At 37.1% G+C, this 24,229-nt stretch overlaps 1 protein-coding gene across 1 annotated transcript in view; it reads right to left on the reverse strand.

The window, feature by feature from the left end:
* The window catches only part of ALMS1 (ALMS1 centrosome and basal body associated protein), a 229,346-nt gene that overhangs the window by 106,744 nt on the left and 98,373 nt on the right, over nucleotides 1-24,229 (reverse strand). The window contains exon 9 of the mRNA XM_060168612.1: nucleotides 6,727-8,570. Coding sequence (XP_060024595.1) covers nucleotides 6,727-8,570 — 1,844 coding nt within the window. The remainder of the gene's footprint in view (nucleotides 1-6,726; nucleotides 8,571-24,229) is intronic.

Genomic DNA, 24,229 nt, shown 5'->3' on the forward strand with positions numbered 1-24,229 from the left:
CAAAAGCAGTTCTAAGAAGGACATTTATAGTGCTAAACGCCTTTATTAAGAAAAAAGAAAGGCCTCAAATAAATAACTTTACATCTCAAGGAATGAGAAAAAGAACAGACTAGCCCAAAGTCAGCAGAAGAAAGGAAAATAACAAAGATCAGAGCAGAAATAAATGAAATAGAGACCAGAAAAATAGAAAAGGTCAATAAGATTAAGAACTAGATTTTTGAAGATAAACAAAATTGACAAACCTTTAGCTAGACTAAGAAAAAAAGAGAGGACTCAAATACATAAAATCAGAAATGAAAGAGAAGACAAAGCAACTGATACCACAGAAATATATAGGATCATAAGAGACGATTATGAACAATTATATGTCAACAAATTGGATAACCTGGCAGAGATGGAAAAATTGCCAGAAACATACAACTTACCAAGACTGAATCATGAAGAAAGAGAAAATATAAACAGACCCATGGAGTAAGGAGATAGAATCAGTAATCAAATCTTCTCAACAGAGAAAAGTCCAGGGCCAGATGGTTTAAGTGGTGAATTCTAACAAACATTTCAAGAAGAATTAACACCAATCCTTCTCAAACTTGTCCAAAAATTGAAGAGGGAGGAACATCTGCAAACTCATTTTATGAGGCCATCATACTACCATGATGATCCAAAGCTAGATGAAGACACTACAAGAAAACTACAGACCAACAGCTGATGAATATAGACATAAAATTTCTCAACAAAATATTAGCAAACTGAATTCAACAGCACATAGAAGAATTATACACCATGATCAATTGGGATTTATCCCTAGGATGTAAGGATAGTTCAACATATACAAATCAATAAATATGATATGCTTCTTTAATAGAAAAGATAAAAATCATATGATTATCTCATTAGATACAGAAAAAGCATTTGATAAAATACAACATCCTTCAATGATAAAAACTCTCAACAAATTGAGTATAGAAGAAACATCCCTCAACATAATAAAGGTCATGTATGACAAACCCTCAGCCAACATCACACTCAATGGTGAAAGGTTGAAGCTTTCCCTCTAACATCAGGAACAAGATTAAGAGTGCCCACTGTCACCACTTTTACTCAACATAGCACTGGAAGTCCTATGCAGAGCAATGAGGCAAGAAAAAGAAATAAAAGGCATCCAACCAGAAAGGAAGAAGTAAGTTGTCTTTGTTTGTACATGATATGATCTAATATCTAATAGAAAATCCTAAAGATTCCACCATAAGCTGTTAGAAATAATCAATGAATTCAGTAAAGTTGCAGGATGCAAAAATCAACATACAAATATCAGTTGTTTCTATACACTAACAACAAAATATCTGAAAAGAACTAAAGAAAACAATCCCATTCACAACAGCATCAAATCAATAAATACCTAGAAATAAATTTAACCAAGGAGCTAAAACATCCGTTCACTGAAAACTGAAAGACTGTGATGAAGGAAACTGAGGAAGATGCAAACAAATGGAAAGACACATGAAATGTGTTCATGAACCAGAAGAATAAATATTGTTTAAACATCCATACTACTCAAAGCCATTGATAGAGTCAATGCAATCCCTACCAAAATTCCAATGCCATTTTTCATAAAAAGAGGAAAAACAATTCTAAAATTTATATGGAACCACAAAAGACTCTGAATTGCCAGAGCAATTCTGAGAAAGAACAAAACTGGAGGCATCATACTTTCTGATTTCAAACTATACTACAAAGCTATAGTGATCAAAACAGTAAGGTGCTGGCACAAAAACAGATACATAGATCAATGGAACAGAACAGAGAAGCCATAAATAACCCCCCACATATACAGTCAACTAATATTTTACAAGGGAGCCAAGACTACTCAGTAGGGGAAGGATAGTCTCTTCAATAAGAGGTGCTGGGAAAACTAGATATCCACATGCCAAAAAAATGAAATTGGACTCCTACTTTTACCACTCACAAATCAATGTGAAATGGGTTAAAGACTTAAACATAAGACCTGAAACCATAAGCTCCTAGGAGAAAACACAGGGGAAAACTCCTTGACATTGGTCTCACCAGTGATTTTTTTGGATGTGACACCAAAAGCACAAGCTACAAAAGCAAAAATCAGTAAGTAGGACTCCATCAAACCCCAAATTCTCTGTACAGCAAAACAGTCAACAAAATGAAAAGGTAACCTACAGAAGAGGAGAAAATATCGGTAAACCATATATCTGATAAGCGATTAATATCCAAAATATATAAAGAACTCATAAAACTGAATAACAAAAAAACAATCTGATTTAAAAGTGGGCAGAGGAACTAGAACTGAATAGACATTTTTCCAAAGAAGATATACAAATTACCAACAGGGAGATGAAAAGGTGCTCAACATCACTATTTATCAGGGAAATGCAAATCAAAACCTCAATGAGATCACCTCACACCTGTCAAAAAGGCTATTATCAAAAAGACAACAAATAACAATGTTGATAGGGATGTAGAGAAAACAGAACCTTTATGCACTGTTGGTGGGAATGTAAATTAGTGCTGCCACAATGGAAAACAGTAGCGAGGTTCTTTAAAAAATTAAAAATAGAACTACCATATAATCCAGCAATCTCATCTCTGGGTGTACATCCAAAGGAAATGGAAACAGGTATCTGCACTCCCACATGTGTTGCAGCATTATTTACAATAGCCATGGTATGGAAACAACCATATCCTGTGTCCATCAATGGATAAATGGATAAAGAAGACATGGTGTAGGGACTTCCCTGGTGGTGCAGTCATTAAGACTCCACACTCCCAATGCAAGGGGCCCGAGTTCGATCCCTGGTCAGGGAACTAGATCCCACATGCATGACACAACTAAGAGTTCGCATGCCACAACTAAGGAGCCCGTGAGCTGCAACTAAGACCCAGCGCAATAAAATGAAATGAAATGAAACAAAAGACATGGTGTATATATACACAAAGGGATATTATTCAGCTGTTAGAGAGAAGGAAATCCTGTCACTTACAACAACAACATAGATGGAGCTTGAGGGCATCATGCTAAGTGAAATAAACCAGACAGGGAAAGAGATATACTGTATGACACCATTTACATGTGGAACCTAAAAAAGCCGAACTTGTGGAAACAGAGTAGAATGCTGTTTACCAGGGGCTGGAGGGTGGGGGAAATGGGGAGATATTGGTCAAAGGGTACAAACTTCCAATTAGAAGATGAATAAGTTCTGGGGATCTATGCACAGCATTGTGATGATAGTTAACAATAATGTACTATATAGTTGAAAGTTGTTGAGAGTAGATATTAAATTTTCTTACCACAAAAACTATGTGACGTGATGGAGGTGTTAGCTAATGCCATGATGGTAATTATTTTGCAATATAAGTGTATCAAATCAAAGCACTGTATACCTTAAACAATGTTATATGTCAATTTTATCTAGTAAAGCTAGGGGAAAAATATCTTATTCTCCAAAACAAAAAAAAAAAACGAGGGTTCTTTGGGGAAATAGTTGATTTCAGGGTAGTGGCAAGGTACAGGAGCCAACATGAAAGTGTTCTCAATAGCTAAAACTAAAACAATTTGAGTAGTATTGGATTGTAATCCAAAGAATGAAATAAATACCCCTGAGTTCATACTAATGTACATGGAAAACTAAAGGAATAAATAAATGGGGGAGGAACAACAGCTCTTGCTTACAGAAGAATTCCAATTAATAAACGCAGAAGGAATAAAGGAAATATGAAAACTCCATTAGAATACCAGAGTAATAATTGCTACAAGCAAGATCCACTGAAGGATGCTTAAAATTAGTGGTCAAAGTTTAAGCAGAAACAGGACATTTGCATAGTCTAGCAATACCTCCCTTAAATATTTAGTATCAAAAAAAAATTAGTATCTACAAAGGAAAAACATTAAGTTTACAGTGGAGAATCTTGGTAGATACCACTTTAGCCAAGTGATCAAGGTTAACATCACTAGTCATGCATATCAACTTAATGTGCTCCCTGATGAAATGCACTGAAAGTGTATAACCCCAATCTAATCTTGAGACAACATCAGACAAAGCCAGATGGAAAAGACTTTCTCCAAAATAACTAATTCTCTTCAAAGTGTGAAAGTTATGAAAAACAAGGAAAGTCTGAGAAACTGACACAGATTGGAGGAGATTAAGGACACAACAACTACCTGCAAGGTGAGATTATGGAATGGATCTGAAACAAAAAAGCTTCATTTGTGGAAAAAACAGGTGAAATCCAAATTGGTCTATACATTTAATTATAATTTTATATGAAGGAGAATTTCTTAGCTTTGGTAAATATTTTATGGTTATGATGTTAGGGTAAAATGTTAACATAAGGGGAAGCTTTAGCAAAGGGTATACTGGCAACCTCTAAAATAGGCCCCCAATGGGACTTCCCTGGTGGTCCAGTGGTTAAGATTCCACGCTCCCAATGCAGGGGGCAAGGGTTCAATCCCTGGTGGGGGAACTAAGATCCCATCCCGCATGCCACATGGTGTGGCCAAAAAAAAAAAAAAAAAAAAAATCCCCCCAATGATCTCTGCCTCCTGGTATTCATGCACTTGTGTAATCCCTAACCCTTGAGGGTTGGCTGGAAATAGTGATTCATTTCTTTCTAGTAGAATGTGGCAGATGTGGTGAGATTCACTTCCAAGGTTAGGTTACAAAGTAATGACTGTGGGTTTTGTCTTCAGCACTTTCTCCTGCAGTCTCAATTGCTCACTCTGAGAAAAGCTTTGCTGTCATAGCTGCCATATGGAAAGAAGAAACTGATTATTTCTGGCCAATAACTGTGTGAGTGAGCTTGGAAGGACATTCTCTTAGTCAAGCCTTGAGATGGGACCACAGCTGTAGTCAATACCTTGTTTGCAACCTTGTGAGAGACCCTAAGCCAGAAGCACCCAGTTAAGCCATGCCTAGATCTCTGGCCCACAGAAACTTTGGGGTAATATTTATTGTTTTAAGCTGCTACATTTCAGGGTAATAGGTTACACTGCAATAAATAACACAGGACTCTACTATTTTTTGCAGCTCCTCTGTAAGTCTAAAATTATCTCAAAATAAAAAAGTTTAATACATATATAAATGTTTTATGCATATATATATGCACACACACAGATAAGTGTGTGTATGTATATACAGTTAGAATTATTTACAGACTCTGGAGTCAGACAAACCTAGGTTCAAATGCCACCTCCAACACTTAATGGCCATGTGATCTTAGGCAAAACATTTAATTTCTCTAAGTATTAGGTTTTTAAAATCTATAATTTGAGGTAATAATATCTACCTCCGGATGATTATACTAAGTATAAAGTGATACACACATTGACTACAATGCCTGGCATTTAGTACATTCTGAACAAACAGCATTATTATTAGTTCATATTTAAAATCATCTATAATTTTCTTCTCATTCAAGGAATTCAGCCCCAATAACTTGGCATTTTATCACTTAGAAGAGTTTAAGTATTGTATGTAAACTTGTCAATCTTTTAATTTCTAAACATTTTTCACACACAGTACTGATCTCTATAACACTCTACTATTTATAATAGTATTGAAATCAGAGATTGACCTTGTTTTTTCCTGCCCCAATCCAATTCTCAACCACTAATTTTTCAAGCTATAATGGACCTTTAAGCTTTCCAACCCTTTCCTTCCATCAGTCATCCATATATGAGTGCCAAAGATATTAAATGACTTGTCCAAGAGGACAGCTGATAGAATAGTTTAAGTACGGTTTAGGATTCGGGAGAGACAGTACCACGTGGTGAACAAGCTCTTGCTTAGACTGAATAGACTGCATTATTTGAGACAGTGAGGTTTGCTTGATAGCAATGTCAGTGTCTCAGTTTCCCAGAGGGCAAATAAGGATACCACCACCTACCTCATAGGGTTATCACAAGTATTAAATGAGATAACATATTTAAGTCCCTCACTGCCATGACTACCACATGCCGATGTCGATTACACATTTTTTCCCTCTTTGTAAGGCCAGTGCTCTCCACTCTGAAATACTACCTTCTCAACTATAAGGTGGAAACATTAAACACAGACAGTAATTCGTTTAGCCATATGGTAAAAGACTCACTAATGTAAAACTGAATCAATGACAGTCTTAAAATCAATCTGAATAGTATAAATCTAATGCATTTATCCCTGAATTGGGTTTCCATTCCTACAATCATTGTGAAGTAATAAGGCATCACATCAGGGACCACATTAGGTTGACGTGCATTACTGGTGATGTTAACCTTGACAACTTGGCTGAAGTGATGTCTGCCAGGAAATTTCACTTTTTTCATTCTAAGTACTAAATATTTGAGGGGAATCATGAAATGGAAACAAAGAGAGGAGAGGGAGCAAAGCCTGGTCTTCAGCATATTTCCAATGTAATAAATAAGGAATTAGTAAATTGTACCACTCAATGATCAAAGATTCTTCTTAGAGTAATTCAGTGTTTTAAAATACTTGATGTCAAGTCGTTTTCCAAAAGCTCTTTGAGAGTATAAATACATTACTCTCAGGTGTCTTCTCTTAGTTAGGTGTTTATTCCTTGACAGAATTCTAGCTTAGGCAGATACAACCTCCCCTAAGAGAAATCATACTGCCTCTCCCCCAAGAACTTACATTTGCTTAAGTATTTTAAACCCTTTATCATAAATTCCATCAGCTTGCTTGTAATCACAATGAGACTCACCGAACTGCAGATACTGGAGTCCCTTCTGGATTGGAATATCCTTCCAAATCTGAAATGTTCACTTGTGTTTGCCTTGAGGTTACTATCTGGTTATTCTGAAAAGGTATGGTTTTCAAGTCCTGGGAAATAATATCACTATCTGGAAGAGGAGACTGTACGACTTGGAAGTCCGGTGAAGATTTAGGTCCTAGAAAACCTAAAGATTCTTGATCCTGTGCTACAGGTTTACTGGTCAATAATTTGGAGGTTGGTTCCAGTGATTCTGAAGATATAGTCTGTAGGTCAGAGTTAAACTCACTATTCATCCTTGTTTTAGAGGCAGGATCCAATGAATGAAATCTTTTATCTAAGGTTCCACTATCCAACTTGGAAGGAGTCTTGGGACAAAGAGTTATACGAACACAAGAAAGTGCTTTTCTATTTGAAGGTGGAGTAGATGCAGATGTTACTACTGTACATTGATTTGGGGCTGATGGGGAGGCCACATCACTGAATTTGCCTTCAACATTTATCATATCAGAAATGTGTAATTTAGGCTCATGTTCATTATTCTTTTCTACTATATAATCCTGACCTTGAGGAAAGGAAGAATGGTGTTCTCCCATGTGGTGATCTACATCTGGGGCTTTGCTTTGTTCAAAGAGCTGACGTTGTTCAAGAAAAATGCGAGAAGGAAGGTCTGAAGCTATATAATCCTGACTTTGAGGAAGGGGAGAGTGGTTTTCTCTCAACTGATTATCTTTATGTTGGGTCTTGCTTTGTTTAAAGAGTTCTCGTTTTTCAAGAAAAACACGACAAGGGAGATTTGCAGCTACATAATCCTGATGTTGAGGAGGGGGAGAATTGTGTTTTCTCACACGGTGATCTGCATGTGAGGCTTTGCTTTGTTCAAAGAGCTCTTGTTCAAGAAAAATGTTCGAAGGAAGATCTGGAGTTATAGTTACATTCTTCTCTTTTACTCCTAGTGTGGAACTGGGTCTGCCCATGTTAATGAGAGTATCGTTATCAGAAAAATGAACTTCCTTGAAATTGCTATCATTTGCACTGGTACTGGGCTTAGAATGACTGCCTTTAAAATCTGATCTTTCTAAGGGTTTTTCTTCTTGGTGAGAATGTGCAACAGATAATTTTTGGCTTTGCCTACTATTTTCTGCTAAAATAGTCACAGCTTTATCTGGTGACTGACTAATGATTTTAAATGATGAAGGGGAAGAGGTTTTCTCTTTTAGATCTCTAGTAGGATTTTGCTCTTCAGTGATATGAGAACTAACTAGCCCCACAGATGCTCCAGTACACTGGCTACCTTCAGTAACACCAACCTTAAGAAAAGAGGAATCTGAAAAGCATTTAGAATGTCGGTGAGATGAGAAAATGATGGAGGTAGTAAACTTTTTCATGGGTTCTGGGGGCAGCATTTGTGATGACGACTGACAATCCATTTCTTCAGGTGGCATACAAGCAGGTTCTACTAATTCTGATAGCCAAGGGTCCAACTTTTCACGGAATGGCATTCGAAGACCCTTGCTAATTTTCAAGTCATCACCTATAAAGTTTTGAAATGGGGAATGACTTTGTAACTGCAATGAATTCCAAACTTTGAAATGGGAGTTGTTCTGGTCCAGTGACTTGGCAAGGTTGATGTGCCCAGTTGTCCATGATGATGGGCTCCGTTGTCCTCTGATCATTTCTGAGGGTTCAGCAGATCTGAAAACACAAGGGTGGCTGTCCAATTGTGGCCGTTCAGCTGTTAGAGTCCTGAAACATCCTTTTTCATGGCTCTCAATAATAATGTGACTACATACAGCTTCTGGCTTGCATTCTATCCCCTGTGGACTCTGTAAACCCTAGAAGATATAAACAAGTTCTTACTTGACGTAGTCCAAATAGTTATATAAAAATTAGATTCCTATCTAGGCTAAGATCTGACCATGAAGGTAATGTTGATCTTTTACAATGAAACAGGTAAGAACACAACAAGAAAAATACAGCTAACTATAGAATAAAATGGCTTATGATAAATAAGACCACACAGTTAATTTCTTCTAAAAATTTTCACTGAAGTAACAAAAGCAAAGACTACTACTCACCTTTTTTGTTCTAGTAACAGAGGCCCCTTACCCCAACTTCTGCTGGTCACATGACTGCCAGCAGAGACATTTCCAGTTTCTTCTGCAGCCAGATGTGACCATGTGACTAGGTGTAGGCCAATGGGATGTGAGCAAAAGCAGTAAATACAATTTCTGGTTCCTGTCCTTAAAAAAATCAAGTTCCTGACCTCTATGTTTCCCTACCCCAACCATCATTACCATCACCATTACCTTTGCCAACTGAAAATGGTGATGTCTAGAACAATCTTGGGAAGCCAAATGTAAGGATGGCTCAGCGGCCCACCCAGTTTGGTTCCTCAGAAGACCTCAAGAAGCAGAGCTTTCTTTCCTACCCTGGAGAAAAATACAGTTCTACCTTATTTGAGCCACTGTATTTGAGTCTCTTTGTTACAGAAGCTTGGCCTACAACCTAATATTTAACATTAACAATAGGAAAAAGAACTAGTACCTCTTTCTGGGGTATAGGATCAGTGCTTAAAGATAAATATAACATTTCTTTGAGATTTCGGTGTTTTACCTATAAAGTTATAACCTGGCATTCTATTTAACTTTAGTGCCACATTTGATTTCATAGAAAAATATTTTAAATTATGGTGCCATTTGTCACATAATGGAGGAGATGTACTTTTCCCTATTCCTCCTGCTAAGCAGAACTAAAAATCCTGGATATTATATATACAACAAACTTAAAAAGAATCTGAAAGGTGTAGAGGAAAAGGCAGACTGGCTAGGGACCTTGGGACCTGAGGATTAACAAGGTAGTGAGATCCCTGGGTTTTCTTTTTACTTCAAATATCCCAGACTTGGAGGTGAAGACAGCGACCCATGAACAAAGAGCACAGAAGAGCACAAACAGCACAAAAGCTCTAACAAAAACCTGCTCTCGTTAGCTAAAAAACAAGCAAAGGTAAAGTTTAGCAAGACACAAAACCTTTAGACAATAACTGCTCTCTTTCAGCCAAACATCACAGAACAACACTGTGGCCTCACCCACACTCACACCAGCAAAAGCCAAGTGAGGAGCTTGAGATCTATCCTTTCAAAACTCTAATAAGGAACCCCAACATCCAGGCCAGTGTGGAATTAGAGATGGTCAAGCAAGATCCCAGAACTATTTTCAACCCTGATGGCTAGTAATGAGCTACCCCTCCCTGTGATGTCAGTAGAGACGACATGGGGAGACAGCTTTCATTCCCACTTAACAATAATGAGGTGCCTCTCTCTCTCCCAGCTGCAGACTGGAAGAAAAGATTTGCAAATCTCATATCCAATAAAAAATTTACAAAGAACTCTCAAAATTGAGGAGTAAAAAAAAAAAAAAATTTTTAAAACAATCCAGTCCCCCAAAAGGGGCAAAAACATATACATTTCACTGAACAGGACAGAGATGGGAAATAAGGGCATGAAAAGATGTTCAACACCATTAATCATTAAGGAAATGGAAATTAAAACCACAATGAAATATCACAACACACCTATCAGAGAATGGCTAAAATAAAAAATAACGACAGGACTTCCCTGGTGGCGCAGTGATTAAGAATCCGCCTGCCAACATGGGTTTCAGCCCTGGTCTGGGAAGATCCCACATGCCATAGAGCAACTAAGCCCGTGCAACACAACTACTGAGCCTGTGCTCTAGAGCCTGTGAGCCACAACTACTGAGCCTGTGCTCTAGAGCCCATGAGCCTAGAGCCCGCGCTCTGCAACAAGAGAAGCCACCACAATGTGAAGCCCACACACCACAATGAAGAGTAGCCCCTGCTCGCTGCAACTAGAGAAAGCCCGTGCAGCAACGAAGACCCAACGCAGCCAAAACATAAATAATAAAAATAGAATAAATAAATCTAAAAAAAAATAATGACAACATCAAATGCTGGTGTGGCTGTGGAGTAATGAGATCACTCACACATTACCGGTGGGAATGTAAAATGGTACAAACGTCAAACAGTACAAATGGTGTGGAAGTTCTCAAAAATTTAAAACATGCAATTACCATATGACCCAGCAATAGTAATAAAGACCTATGTTCATCAAAAAGCTGCAGAGGAATGTCTATAGCAGCTTTATTTGTAATAGCGAACAACTAGAAAACTACCAAGTTGTCATTCAACAAGTACATATTTAAACAAATTGTAGTACATCCATACCATAGGATACTACACATCAATAAAAATGAACAGACTGTTGATATTGAATATTCTGCAGAGAATTATGCTGAGTGAAAAAAAGCCAATACTAAATGACTGCACACTGTATGATTTCATCTATACGAGTCTTAAAATGACAAAATTATAAAAATAGAAACTAGATTAATGGTTGCCGGGGGTTAAGAAAGGAATGGGAATAAGAGAGAAGTGGATGTAGCTGTTACAGGGCAACATAAGGGACCCTTGCTGTGGTGTAAACATTAAGTAGCCTGACTGTATCAATGTCATTATTGTGGTTGTGATATATTGTTACAGATTTGCAAGACCTCATCATTGTTGGAAACTAGGTAAAGGGGAAAAGCAATCATTCTATATTATTTCTTACTACTTTATGGGAATCTACAATTACTTCAAAGTAAAATGTTTATATTTTTAAAAAGCCAACAAACTAATTAAATACCACTGGACAAAAAAACACTTTAAAAATGTGATATTTATTCCATGGCTTCTTATTACCCTGACACTGCCTGACATATCACTGGGAAATAAATATTCCAATTGGAAATAAATACTCCAATGACTAAGAATCATAAACTTAGTCCAGCCTCTTAAAGCAGGGCATGATTAGATTTATATTCATCCCAAAAGACATTTTTTCCTCCTTTCCAATAATCTGTATCTTACAATTCTTTGGAACACTCCAAACCCTACAGCCTTCCATCACCTCTTTCAAGCTTTATAATAATTATAAACAGCTTTCAAATAACTTTTCCATTTAAAAAATTCTTATAGCTTTGGTATTTGGCAAATAAATTTTAGTATTTTCATATAACCTTTTCCAGATAAACCGTAAAAACTTATCTTATATCCCAACAATGTATCACATGTTAAAAGCTACTATTTAACTCAACAAAATCCAACACTTTTTTTTAAAATTCAACACTCTTTAATGATAAAATCACTCAGTAAACTATAAATGAAAGGGACTTCCTCAAACAGATGAATGGCATTTACAAAACATGCACAGCTAACATTATACTAAATAGTGAAAGATCAGATGCTTTTTCCTTAGGATAAGACCAACACAAGTATGGCCATACTTCCTCTTATCATCTGGAGGTTCTAGCCAGGGCAATCTAGAAAGCAACTTAAAGAAATCCAAAAAGGAGAGGAAGAAGTACCTCTATTTGCAGATGACAAGATCTTCTGCACAGAAAATAGCAAGGAAATCATAAAAAACCAACTAGGACTAATAAGCAAGTTCATTAAAGTTTAGGATGTGAGCTCAACAGACAAAAATCAACTGCATTTCCATACACAGTGAACAATCCAAAAATGAAACAGAACAATTCCATTCACAACAGCATAAGAATAAAATACTTAAGAATATATTTATCAAAATAAATAAATAAATAAAACTAGTACACCACAAAACATTACTGAAATTACAGAAGATCAGAATAAATGGTAAACTGGCCCAATGGATAGGAAGACTTAATATTGTTAAGATGGCAATATTCCCATATTGATCTACAGATTCAAGGCAATTCCTAACAAAATGCCAACTGGCTTTTTTTTTTTTGCGGTATGTGGGCCTCTCACTGTTGTGGCCTCTCCCGCTGCGGAGACGTGCAGGCTCAGCGGCCATGGCTCACGGGCCCAGGCACTCCATGGCATGTGGGATCTTCCCGGACCAGGGCACGAACCCGTGTCCCCTGCATCGGCAGACGGACTCTCAACCACTGCGCCACCAGGGAAGCCCCCAACTGGCATTTTTTCTTTGCAAAAATTGACAAGCAGATCCCAAAGTTCATACAGAAATTCAAGGGACCCACTGTAGCCAAATCAATCTGGAAAATGATGAACAAAGCTGGAGGACTTAAGTTCTGATTTCAAAACTTATCACACAGCTACAGTAATCAAAACAGGGTGGTACTGGCACAGGAACAGATATATAGATCAAGAGAATAGAACTGACAGTCCAGAAATAAACACTAACATTTATGATGAATTGACAAAAAGACCAAGAAAATTCATAGGGAAAGAATAGTCTTTTCAGCAAACATTGCTGGGACAACTAAAAGAATGTAAAGTGTAAAAGAATGAATTTGCACTCCATATATTAAAAAATGCCTCTAAGGGGACAGGCAACAAAAATAAAAAAATATATATGTAGTTGTCCAGTTTTCCCAACACGACTTATTGAAGAGACTGTCTTTTCTCCACTGTATATTTTTGCCTCCTTTGTCATAGATTAGGTGGCCATAGCTGCATGGGTTTATTTCTGGACTTTCTAGAAAATCAGTAGTTCCAATGACCTATATTTCTGTTTTGGGGCCAGTACCATACTGTTTTGATTACTGTAGCTTTGTTGTATAGTCTGAAGTCAGGGAGCCTAATTCCTCTAGCTCTGTTCATCTTTCTCAAGATTGCTTCCACTATTTGGGGTCTTGTGTTTCCATAAAAAGTGTAAAATTTTTTGTTCTAATTCTATGAAAAATGTCCTTGGTAATTTGATAGGGATTGCATTGAATCAGAACACCCCCTAACACCATACACAAAAATAAACTCAAAATACTTATTTGCAAAGCAGAAATAGAGTCACAGATGTAGAGAACAAACGTATGGTTACCAAGGAGTGAAGGGGGAGGTGGGATGAACTGCAAGATTGGGACTGACATAAAAACACTACTATGTATAAAATTGATAACTAACGAGAACCTACTGTATAGCGCAGGGAACTCTACTCAATGCTCTGTGGTTACCTAAATGGGACAGAAATCTAAAAAAGAGTGTGTGTGTGTGTGTGTATATATATATATATATATATATATATACACACATATATATATATCTGATTCACTTTGCTGCACAACAAGAAACTAAAACAACATTGTAAAGCAGCTATACTCCAATAAAAATTAATTTAAAAAAATACACACCAAATTAAAAAAAAATACAGGTGCATATAATCAGTGAAAGACCCTTCTCAAAGAAAACTAATGTTAATACTTTTGTTGTTTATTTAAAGAGAGAAATCTTAATTACATAAGCTCTGGTTTGGGAATTTTTCAGTGAATTTGAAATATTAAAGATCTCTAGATTAAAATAAAGACAGGTACAATTTGAATCCTTCATATATAATTTAGTTTTAACAAGGAAATTTACAAATTTGAGTTTAAATCCATCACAGCATTCAGTGGTAAAGGGTTTCACAGGAACTCAGATTAACTCTTTTGATTCACTTCAGTAGGAAAAATAAAAACTGGAAAATAAAATAATAAATTTAAAAAGTAAAAATATATAAATTAGACATCAAAACTTAAAACTCTATCAAAATGTACAATCAAGAGAGCTAAAAGGCAACCTACAGAATGGGGAAAAGTATCTGCAAATCATATATCTGATAAAGGGTTAATATCTAGAATATATAAAGAATTCTTACAATTCAAACAAAAAAAAAACCCAATTCAAAAATGGGTAGAGGTCTTGAATAGACATTTCTCCAAAGAAGATACATACCTGGTCAACAAGTCCATGAAAAGTTGTTCAAATCAATAATCATCAGCAAAATGCAAATCAAAAACACAATAAGTTGTCACTTCATACCTGGCATGGCCATTATAAAAAAAAAAACAACAGGGCTTCCCTGGTGGCACAGTGGTTGAAAGTCCACCTGCCGATGCAGGGGACATGGGTTCGTGCTCCGGTCCGGGAAGATCCCACATGCCATGGAGCGGCTGGGCCCATGAGTCATGGCCGCTGAGCCTGCGCGTCGGAGCCTGTGCTCCGCAGCGGGAGAGGTCACAACAGTGAGAGGCCCACATACCGGAAAAAAAAAAAACAAAAAAAACACCGAAAGTATTAAGTGTTGGTGAGAATGTGAAAAGATTTAAATCCTTATGCACTATTGATGGTAATGTAAAATGGTATGGCTGCTATCGAAAACTGTATGGCAGTTCCACAAAAACATAAAAATAGAATGACCATATGATCTAGCAATTCCACTTCTGGGTCCATACCAAAAGAATTTAAAAGCAGGGTCTCAAGGAGATATATTTATATGCTCATATTCACAGCAGCACTATTCACAAGAGCCAAAAGGTGGAAGCAACTCAAGTGGCCACTGATGGATGAATGGATAAACAAATGTGGTACATACATACAATGGAATATTATTCAGCCTTAAAAAGGAAGGAAACTCTGACACATGCTACAACATGGATGAACTTTGAGGACGCAGTTTAAGCAAAATAAGTTGGTCACAAAAAGAAAAATACTGTATGATTCCACTTTTATGGAGCTACCTAAAGGAATCAAATTCAGAGACAATTTAGAATGGTGGTTGCCAGGGGTTGGAGAAGAGGCGGGGATAGGAGATCGTGGTTTACTGGATATAGAGTTTCAGTTTTATAAGAAAAAGAGTCCTGAAGATTGGTTGACAACCATGTTAACACAGTTAACACCATTCAACTTCAGAGTTAAAAATGGTTAAGATGATAAATTTTGTTATGTATTATTTTAGCACAATTTTTAAAAATAAAAATAATTTAAAATTGCCTCAAAGGGGATAACAGACCTAGGTATAAGAACTAAAACTAAATCTCTTTGAAGATAATGATGAATTTTTGTGACTGTGGGTTATGCCATGATTTCTTAATATGACACCAAAAGCACAAGCAATAAAAGAGAAGTATAATTTGGACTTTGTCAAAATAAAAAACTTGTAGGACTTCCCTGGTGGCGCAGTGGTTAAGAATCCGCCTGCCAATGTAGGGGACACAGGCTCGAGCCCTGGTCCTGGAAGATTCCACATGCCGTGGAGCAACTAAGCCCATGTGCCACAACTACTGAGCCTAAGCTCTTAAGGTCCGTGAGCCACAACTACTGAGCCTGTGTGCCACAACTACTGAAGTCTGCGCACCTAGAGACTGTGCTCCACAACAAGAGAAGCCATCATAATGAGAAGCCCGCGCACTGCAATGAAGAGTAGCCCCCGTCTGCCACAACTAGAGAAAGCCCGCATGCAGCAATGAAGACCCAACGCAGCCAAAGATAAATAAATAAATTTATAAAAAAATTAAAAACTTGTGCTTCAAAGGTCACCATCAAGAAAGTGAAATGACAGTATAAAGAATCTGAGAAAATACGTACAAGTAATATATCTGATAAGAATCTAATATTCAGAATATACAAAGAATTACAATTCAACAGTAAAAAGACAAATTTTAAAATGGGCAAAAGATCTGAATAGAGATGTTTCTGCAAAGAAGATAAATGACAAATAACCACATGAAAAGACATTCAGTATCATTAATCATTAGGAAAATAAATTAAAAACAAGATGAGACACCACTTCATACCCATCAGAATAACTATAATCAAAAAGGCAGAAAATAGTGACATTGAAAAGGTTTTCTAGTATGAGAAACTAGAACCCTCATACACTGTTGGTGGGAATGTAAAATGGTACACTTTTTTTTTTTGCGGTACGCAGGCCTCTCCCTGCTGTGGCCTCTCCCGTTGCGGAGCACAGGCTGCGGACGCGCAGGCTCAGCGGCCATGGCTCACGGGACTAGCCGCTCCGCGGCATGTGGGATCTTCCCGGACCGGGGCACGAACCTGTGTCCCCTGCATCGGCAGGCGGACTCAACCACTGCACCACCAGGGAAGCCCTGGTACAGTTACTTTTGAAAGACAGTATGGCAGTTCCTTAAGATGTTAAACATAGAGTTATTGTATGTCCTAGCAATTCCACTTCTAGGTATATATAGCCAAGAGATAGGAAAACATGTCCATTCAAAACCTTGTACACTTATGTTTATAGCAGCACTATTCACAATGGCCAAAAAGTGGAACAACATGTCTATCAACTGGTGAATGGATAAATAAAATACAATATATCTATACAATGGTATATTATCTGGCAATCAAAAGTACTGAAGTACTGATTCATGCTACTATGCAACATGGATGAATCTTGAAAATACTATGCTAAGTAAAAAAGAAGGCAGTCACAAAAGATCACATATTAAATGATTCCATTTATATGAAACATCCAGAATAGGCAAATCCATAAGGAGAGAAAGTAGATTATTGGTTGTCTAGGGCTAAGGGAATGGAGGTGGAGGGGTAGAATGGTAAAAATGTTCTAAAATTTAGTTATTGGCCAATTCTGTAAATAAAGTAAAAACGACTGAATTATATATTTTAAATGGGTGAATGTTACTGTATATAAATTGTAGTGAGATAAAGCTGTTACAAAAGTACTTTTAGCTGATATGTCCTTTATGAATTTCCAGACTATTTCTTAATTAAAATTTTCACCTAACAGAGCTACTTGCGTTTTGTCAGATTATTCACTCATTGCTCAGCTTAATATCACAAGTCACAGACTTCATGTAACAAACCAAAAAGGAAATAATAGTTCCTCCCTGTCACATAAAACAAACAAAACTAAACACACACATGCACATGTACACGCACACACACAGCCACACATACACAGTCATCTAGCACTAAAAGTAAAAATCTACTCTCTACAAAGAAATGAAACATGGATTACTATTTCATGCAAAACTCCCTTGAGGTAACAGCCTCGCAGTCCAGTGGTTAGGACTCTACGCTCTCACTGCCGAGGGCCCTGGTTCAATCCCTGCTTGGGGAGCTGAGATCCCACAAGCCACACGGTGCAGACAAATAAGTTAATTAATTAATTAATTAATTAATAAGTAAGTAAAGCTTTTAAAAAAATAAAAATTATTTTTAAAACTCCCTTGAAAATCAATAAATTTATGGAAACAAATGTTTTTTTTTTTGGAAACAAATGTTTTAAAAATAAATAAGGGTTATTTTAAGCTTGAGTAAAATTTTAGAAAAATCTATAAACTACCATGGAATTACTTGACAGGATTAATTGTCTAAGTTGTTCATAATTTTATATTTTAGGACCTCAAAGTCAAAACCTAAAAAAACCCCAAAAACTACAACAGTTAAAGCAATTTCTACTTGCACTAGAACCAATGGGTATGCTAAGTCTTCTTTTAAAATGTTTTCTGGAAAAACTTGAAAATCTTGCTATACATTTAAAATCAACCCTAAACCTACCGGGATGCGAACTTCATTATTTATATTCTAAACAACAGTAAGTCTAAGCAACAATACTTTGTATGCGTGTGGATATTTTACAGCTCTGTAAAATACATTCTTTCGGAAGAATGTTTAATGTAAAAGCAAGCACAACACACACAAAAGATCAGAGACAGAATATAAAAACATATTAGTCAACTTATATGCAAATGTTTTATAGAGGTAAAATTCACATAACATGAAGCTAACCATTTTAATGCATATAACTTGTTAGCATTTAGACCACCTCTATCCAGTACATAACCATCACCTCTATCTAGTTTCAAAAGGTTTATCAACCCAAAATGAAACCCATATCCATTAAGCAGCTACCCCTTCTCCCCTCTCTGCTCAACATTTGCCAACTATTAATAAGCTTTCTGCTTCTGTTAATTTACCTATTCTGGATATTTCATATAAATGGAATAATATGTGACCTTTCATATCTGGATTCTTTCACTCAGCATAATGCTTTCAAGGTTCACCTATACTGTAGCATGTATCAGAAATTCATTGCTATTTATGGCTGAAAAATATTCCATTGTATTGGATATACCACACATTCTTTATCTATTCATTAATTGATGGACATTTAGCTATTTCCAACTTTTGGCTTTTGTGAACAGTGCTATTATGAAAACTTATGTACAATTTTTTGTTTGAACACCTGTTTTCAATTCTTTTGGGTATACACCTAGTAGTGGAATTGCTGGGCCATTATTCCACACTATTATTATTTGTTACTCTATGTTTAACTATTTGAGGAACTGCAAAACTGGTTTCCACAGTGACTGCACTATTTTACACTCCCACCAGCAATGTACAAGGGTTCCAATTTTTCCATATCCTTGCCAAGACTTTTTATTTTCCATTTTTTAAATACAGCTATCCTAGTAGGTTTGAAGTGGTACCACTGTTCTTTATTTCTTCACATGGCTTTGAGTTGATGTCTAGTGTCCTTTCATTTCACCTGGATGACTGACCTGCTGTAGCATTTTTTGCATGCCAAACTTCCTAAGTTAACATTTATCTGGTCTTAAATTCTCATATATTTTTAAAGATAGTTTTGCCAGATGTAGAATTCTTGGTTGGCAGTTTTTTCCTTCAGCACTTTAAATATATCAACCCACTTCCTTTAGCCCTCTTAGGTTTCTAAAGAGAAGTTGACTGCTAATCTTATTGAAGATCCCTTATAAGTGATGAGTTGCTTCTCTATTGCTGCTTTCAAGATTTCCTGTCTTTGGTTTTCAACAATTTGACTATTCACTTGACCCCTGAACAACACGAGTCTTGAACTATGCAGAACCGCTCATACATAGATGTTCTTCAATAAATATGTACTACAGCACTAAACGACCTGCAGTTGGTTAAATCAGAGGATACAGAACCATGGATACGGAGAGATGACTGTAAAGTTTTATGTGAATTTTCAGCTGTACTGGTGGGGGTTGGGGGGGGGGGGTCGGAGTCCCTAACCTCCGCATTGTTCAAGGACCAACTGTAATGTGTCTCAGTGTGGAACTCTTTCAGTTTTTCCTGCTTGAAGTTCACTAAGCTTCTTGGATGTATATATGCATGTTTTCCATCAAATTTGTAAAGTTTTCAACAATTACTTCATCAAGTATTATTTCTGTCCATTTCTCTTTTCTCTCACCCTAGGACTTCCATTATACACATTTTGGTATGCTGGTGGTACCTCATGGCTCCGTTAATTTTTCTTCATTCTTTTCTCCTTCTGGGCTTTCAAACTTGATAATCTCAACTGACCTATTTTCAAGTTCACTGATTCTTTGTTTGACCTGCTCAAATGTGTCCTTCTAGTTGGACTTTTCATTTCAGTTATTGTACTTTCAGCTCCAGAATTTGAATTTGGATCCTTTTTCTAATTGCTATCCCTTTTTTGACATCTCTATTTGGTGACACATCCTTTTCTTGGTTTTCTTTAGATTGTTGACCATAGCTTTCTTTAGCTCTTTGAGCACATTTAAGACAGCTGATCTAAAATCTTTTTCTTATAATTCCTGGGCTTCCTCACGGACAGTTTTTATTAATTACAGTTGACCTTTGAACAACTTGGATTTGAACTGTGAGGGTCCACTTATATGTGGATATTTTGCAATAGTAAATACTACAGTACATCGTGGTTTGTGGTTGGTTGAATCCACATATGGGGAAAAAATATCACAGAAATGGAGAACTGAATATAAGTTATATGTGACTTAATCCCTGTGTAGTGTTACTGTAAACTGTATTTCTCCTCCTGACAAGAGCCATATCTTGTTTCTTTAAGTGTTTCATAATTTGTTGAAAACTGGACATATCAAATATAGTCTGGAAACTCTGGATACCAGATTCTCCCCCCTACCTGGAGTTTGGTGTTGCTGCTTGTTGTGGGTTATTGTTTGTCTCTTTGATACTTTTCTGAACTACTTTTGTAAAAAGTTTGTATTCTTTGTTGTGCGTGGCACTGAAGTCTGTGTTCTCTTAGCTTAACTGTCAGCTATTATTTTGACAGTTTCGTTAAACACCTGCAGCCAAAAAAGAAAAAGAAAACAGAAAACAACTTCTCCCAATCTGTTCTGATTTTCTCTATGTGGAAGCATTCCAACACTTAGTTAGACAGGTCCTTCAGCCTTCACTTATAGGTTGTGCAATGCAAAGCCTGAAAGGTCGGCCAGAGGTGAAAGCTTAAGGTCTTCTTAGGCCTTTGCTGAGAATGAGTCGAGCTCTGGGCACGCACATGGCCTCCTAAATTCCCCAGTATAAGCAGGACCTTTAAAAAGTCCTATTCCCCATGTATCTACCTCCTTTCTCAACTGCTTCCTTCCCAAGCTTTTCAGTGTGCCTATTGTTTATCTTGACTGTTATACCAAGACCCAGGTTGCTGCAGCCGATGCTTTGGCCATTAAATGCTTTTGTCAAACACTGGCAGGGAAGCTGCCTCAGCCTTGGGAAAGCTTTTAGTTGAGTAAAGCAAAGGGAAGTTCCTGCACTAGTCCTTCAGGGAGCTGTCAGACAGGTTGAAACACTCGATAACAATTTTTTAAGAATAAGGTTTGTATTGTGCCCTCTGTAACTATTAACCTGTATTAGGAGTGTCGTCTGTCATCATCAAAGCTACGATTTAAGATACCTCAGTCAATGCTCTCCTACTATAGTACAACAGCTCTTTACTTTAGTAATCATTCCCTATTTTTTTTTAAAGTTCTAACTAGATTCCAGAGATCTACAAAAGTTGGTTCTGACAGATTTTGCCAGCTTATTAGTTCTTTTTGTGCAGAAATGGAGCCCTGGAGTTCCCTACTTGACCATTTATGGTAACATCACTCACAAATGTTTTATATGTATAAAAAAAGTATATGACCTTTGACTATGCTGATTGCTAATTTCAAATACATATTCTTTATTATACTGAGGCACTATTGCTCTACTCTAATTTAGAGAAGTATTCTTAATTGAGAACAGATTTTTACTTTTTATTTTTATTCCCAAATACCTTTTTGGAACCTACTGAAATAACTACAGTTTTCCTGCTAATGTAAAATGTATGTTTATAAATTTCCTAAGACTGAACTATCCGCTTTGCTGGCTTATGCTCTACCTGTTCATGATACATTATTTTTAAAAATATGATAGTGAATACCAAATACTAATATTTATTTAAACATTTTTCATCTATTTGACACATTACATTCTTTTTTTAATATGTATATTGTGCTAAGAACACTTAATATGAGATCTGTCCTGTTGGCAAAGGGTCCACTTTTCTAAGTGCACCATGTTGGGGAATAGGTCTCTCTCTAGGATTTATTTATCTTACGTAACTGAAACTGTACACTAATTTCCTACTTCCGACTTATCACAGCCCTGGCAATCACCATTCTACTCTGTTTTTATGAATTTGGCTATTTTGGAAACCCCATATAAGTAGAATCATGCAGTTGTCCTTCTGTAACTGGTTTACTTCACTTAGCATAACATCCTCCACATTAATCCATGTTGTTGCATATGGCAGGATTTTCTTTTTAAAGGCTAATATTCCATTATACATATTTACCACATTTTCTTCATCCATTCATCCATCAATAAACATATAGGTTATTTCCATATCTTGACTATTGTGAAATCTTGACTACTGTGAATAATGTTGCAAAGAACAAGGGAGTGCAGATATCTCTTTGAGATCCTGATTTCAATTCTTTTAGATATCTACCCAGAAGTAGGATTGTTAGATGATATAGTAATTCTATTTTTAACTTTTTGAAAAACCTCCATACTGTTTTCTATAGTGGCTGCACAATTTTACATTTCCTCCAACAATGTACAAGGGTTTCAACTTCTCCACATCCTCTCCAACCCTTGTTATCTTTTGTGTTTTTGTAAAAAAAATAACTTTATTTATTTATTTTTGTCTGCGCTGAGTCTTGGTTGCTGTGCATGGGCTTTCTCTAATTGTGGTGGGGGGGTACTCTTCATTGTGATGCACGGGCTTCTCATTGCGGTGGCTTCTCTTGTGCGGAGCATGGGCTCTGGGCACACAGGCTTTAGTAGTTGTGGCAAGTGGGCTCAGTAGTTGTGGCTCACAGGCTCTAGAGTGCAGGCTCAGTAGTTGTGGCACATGGGCGTAGTTGCTCCACGGCATGTGGGATCTTCCCGGACCAGGGCTTGAACCCATGTTCCCTGCATTGGCAGGCAGATTCTTAACCATTGTGCCACCAGGGAAGCCCTCTTTTGGCTTTTTGATAGTAGCCATCCTGATGCGTCTGAGGTGATATCTCCTTGTGGTTTTCATTTGCATTTCCCTTTTGATTAGCGATGTTGAGCATATTTTCATGTACTTGTTGGAGAGCTGGATATCTTTGGAAAAATGTCTATTCAAGTCCTTTGCCCATTTTTTAATCAGGTTGGGTTTTTTTTTTTGGCTATTGTGGTAGAGTTCCCTGTGTATTTTGGATATTAACCTCTTTATCAGATACATGGTTTGCAAATATTTTCTCCCATTTCATAGTTTGCCTTTTCAGTCTATTGATTGTTTGCTGTGCAAAAGCTTTTCAATTTGATATAGTCCCAGCTGTCCATTATTGCTTTTGTTGTCTATGCTATACCCATAACATGTTTTATGTAGTCTCATGATAGCCACAAAGAAAATACCACAAAAGATAAAGAAGAGAAACAAAGAAAACAGTCAAAGCATATCCCTACAAAAAAATTTTACAAATCACAAAGGAAGACAGATTGTTATCATGGGGAAATCTGATGCTTTCATCTCACAGGACAATATAATTTACATTTTCCCCAACATTTTTGAGTCCCCTTACAGATTTTAAAATGTCAATCATCTTGCCTTCCAATACTCACCTGCAACCTGATTGGGGATGGGTGGTTAGCTATGACCCACCCTGGTCAGAGATAGTCCTGGCCCATTAGAGGAACACAGACCCACTAGGTTACTACTGGACCATACTTATCCACTTGATACGCAAATTCCCACTGAAATTCCAATGTATAGTGAGTGCCTTTAGTGGATGGCTCCTTTCTCCTAACTATACCCCCCCCACAAGAAGTAGAAATAATTAACCTTGGACCCAGTGAAAGAATGGTGTGGATGGAACTCCAAAAGGGGGGAAAAGGCACTCAGGTTGACACCAGCAACATTAGAAGATGACATCATAGTGATACAATCACAGCACCTGGCCCTACCTCACTCTGGAGGAGGCTGCCAATGAGATGTTGACTTACAAGAGCCCAATAACAAATCATCACATGGGGCACACAGCAGGCAGGCACAAAACTATAAAATGTAGATGCCTGCTACTGTTGTCCCTACTCTGTGCCATCTGGGTCATGGGGATTTCTCCATGACCCCAAAGAGGCAACACCAGAAAGTTACTGGAAGACCACAGCACTCGCCCACAACTGAACCCCAGGATGGGGGGATGGTGTATGTTGGAAGTCAGCCCTAGAGGGGCTGGGCCCAAAAAACCACCAGGTATAGATACTAGCTGGACAATTCAAGCCCTCTATCTTAAATGGGACCAAGGGCACAAATGCTTAATTGCCACCAGCCATTACACTGCCCTAATTTTAACCCTAATTGGCTGATAAGATTATGCAGTTCAG

This window comes from Lagenorhynchus albirostris, chromosome 13 (genome assembly GCF_949774975.1).
Source record: "Lagenorhynchus albirostris chromosome 13, mLagAlb1.1, whole genome shotgun sequence".
NCBI lineage: Eukaryota > Metazoa > Chordata > Mammalia > Artiodactyla > Delphinidae > Lagenorhynchus > Lagenorhynchus albirostris.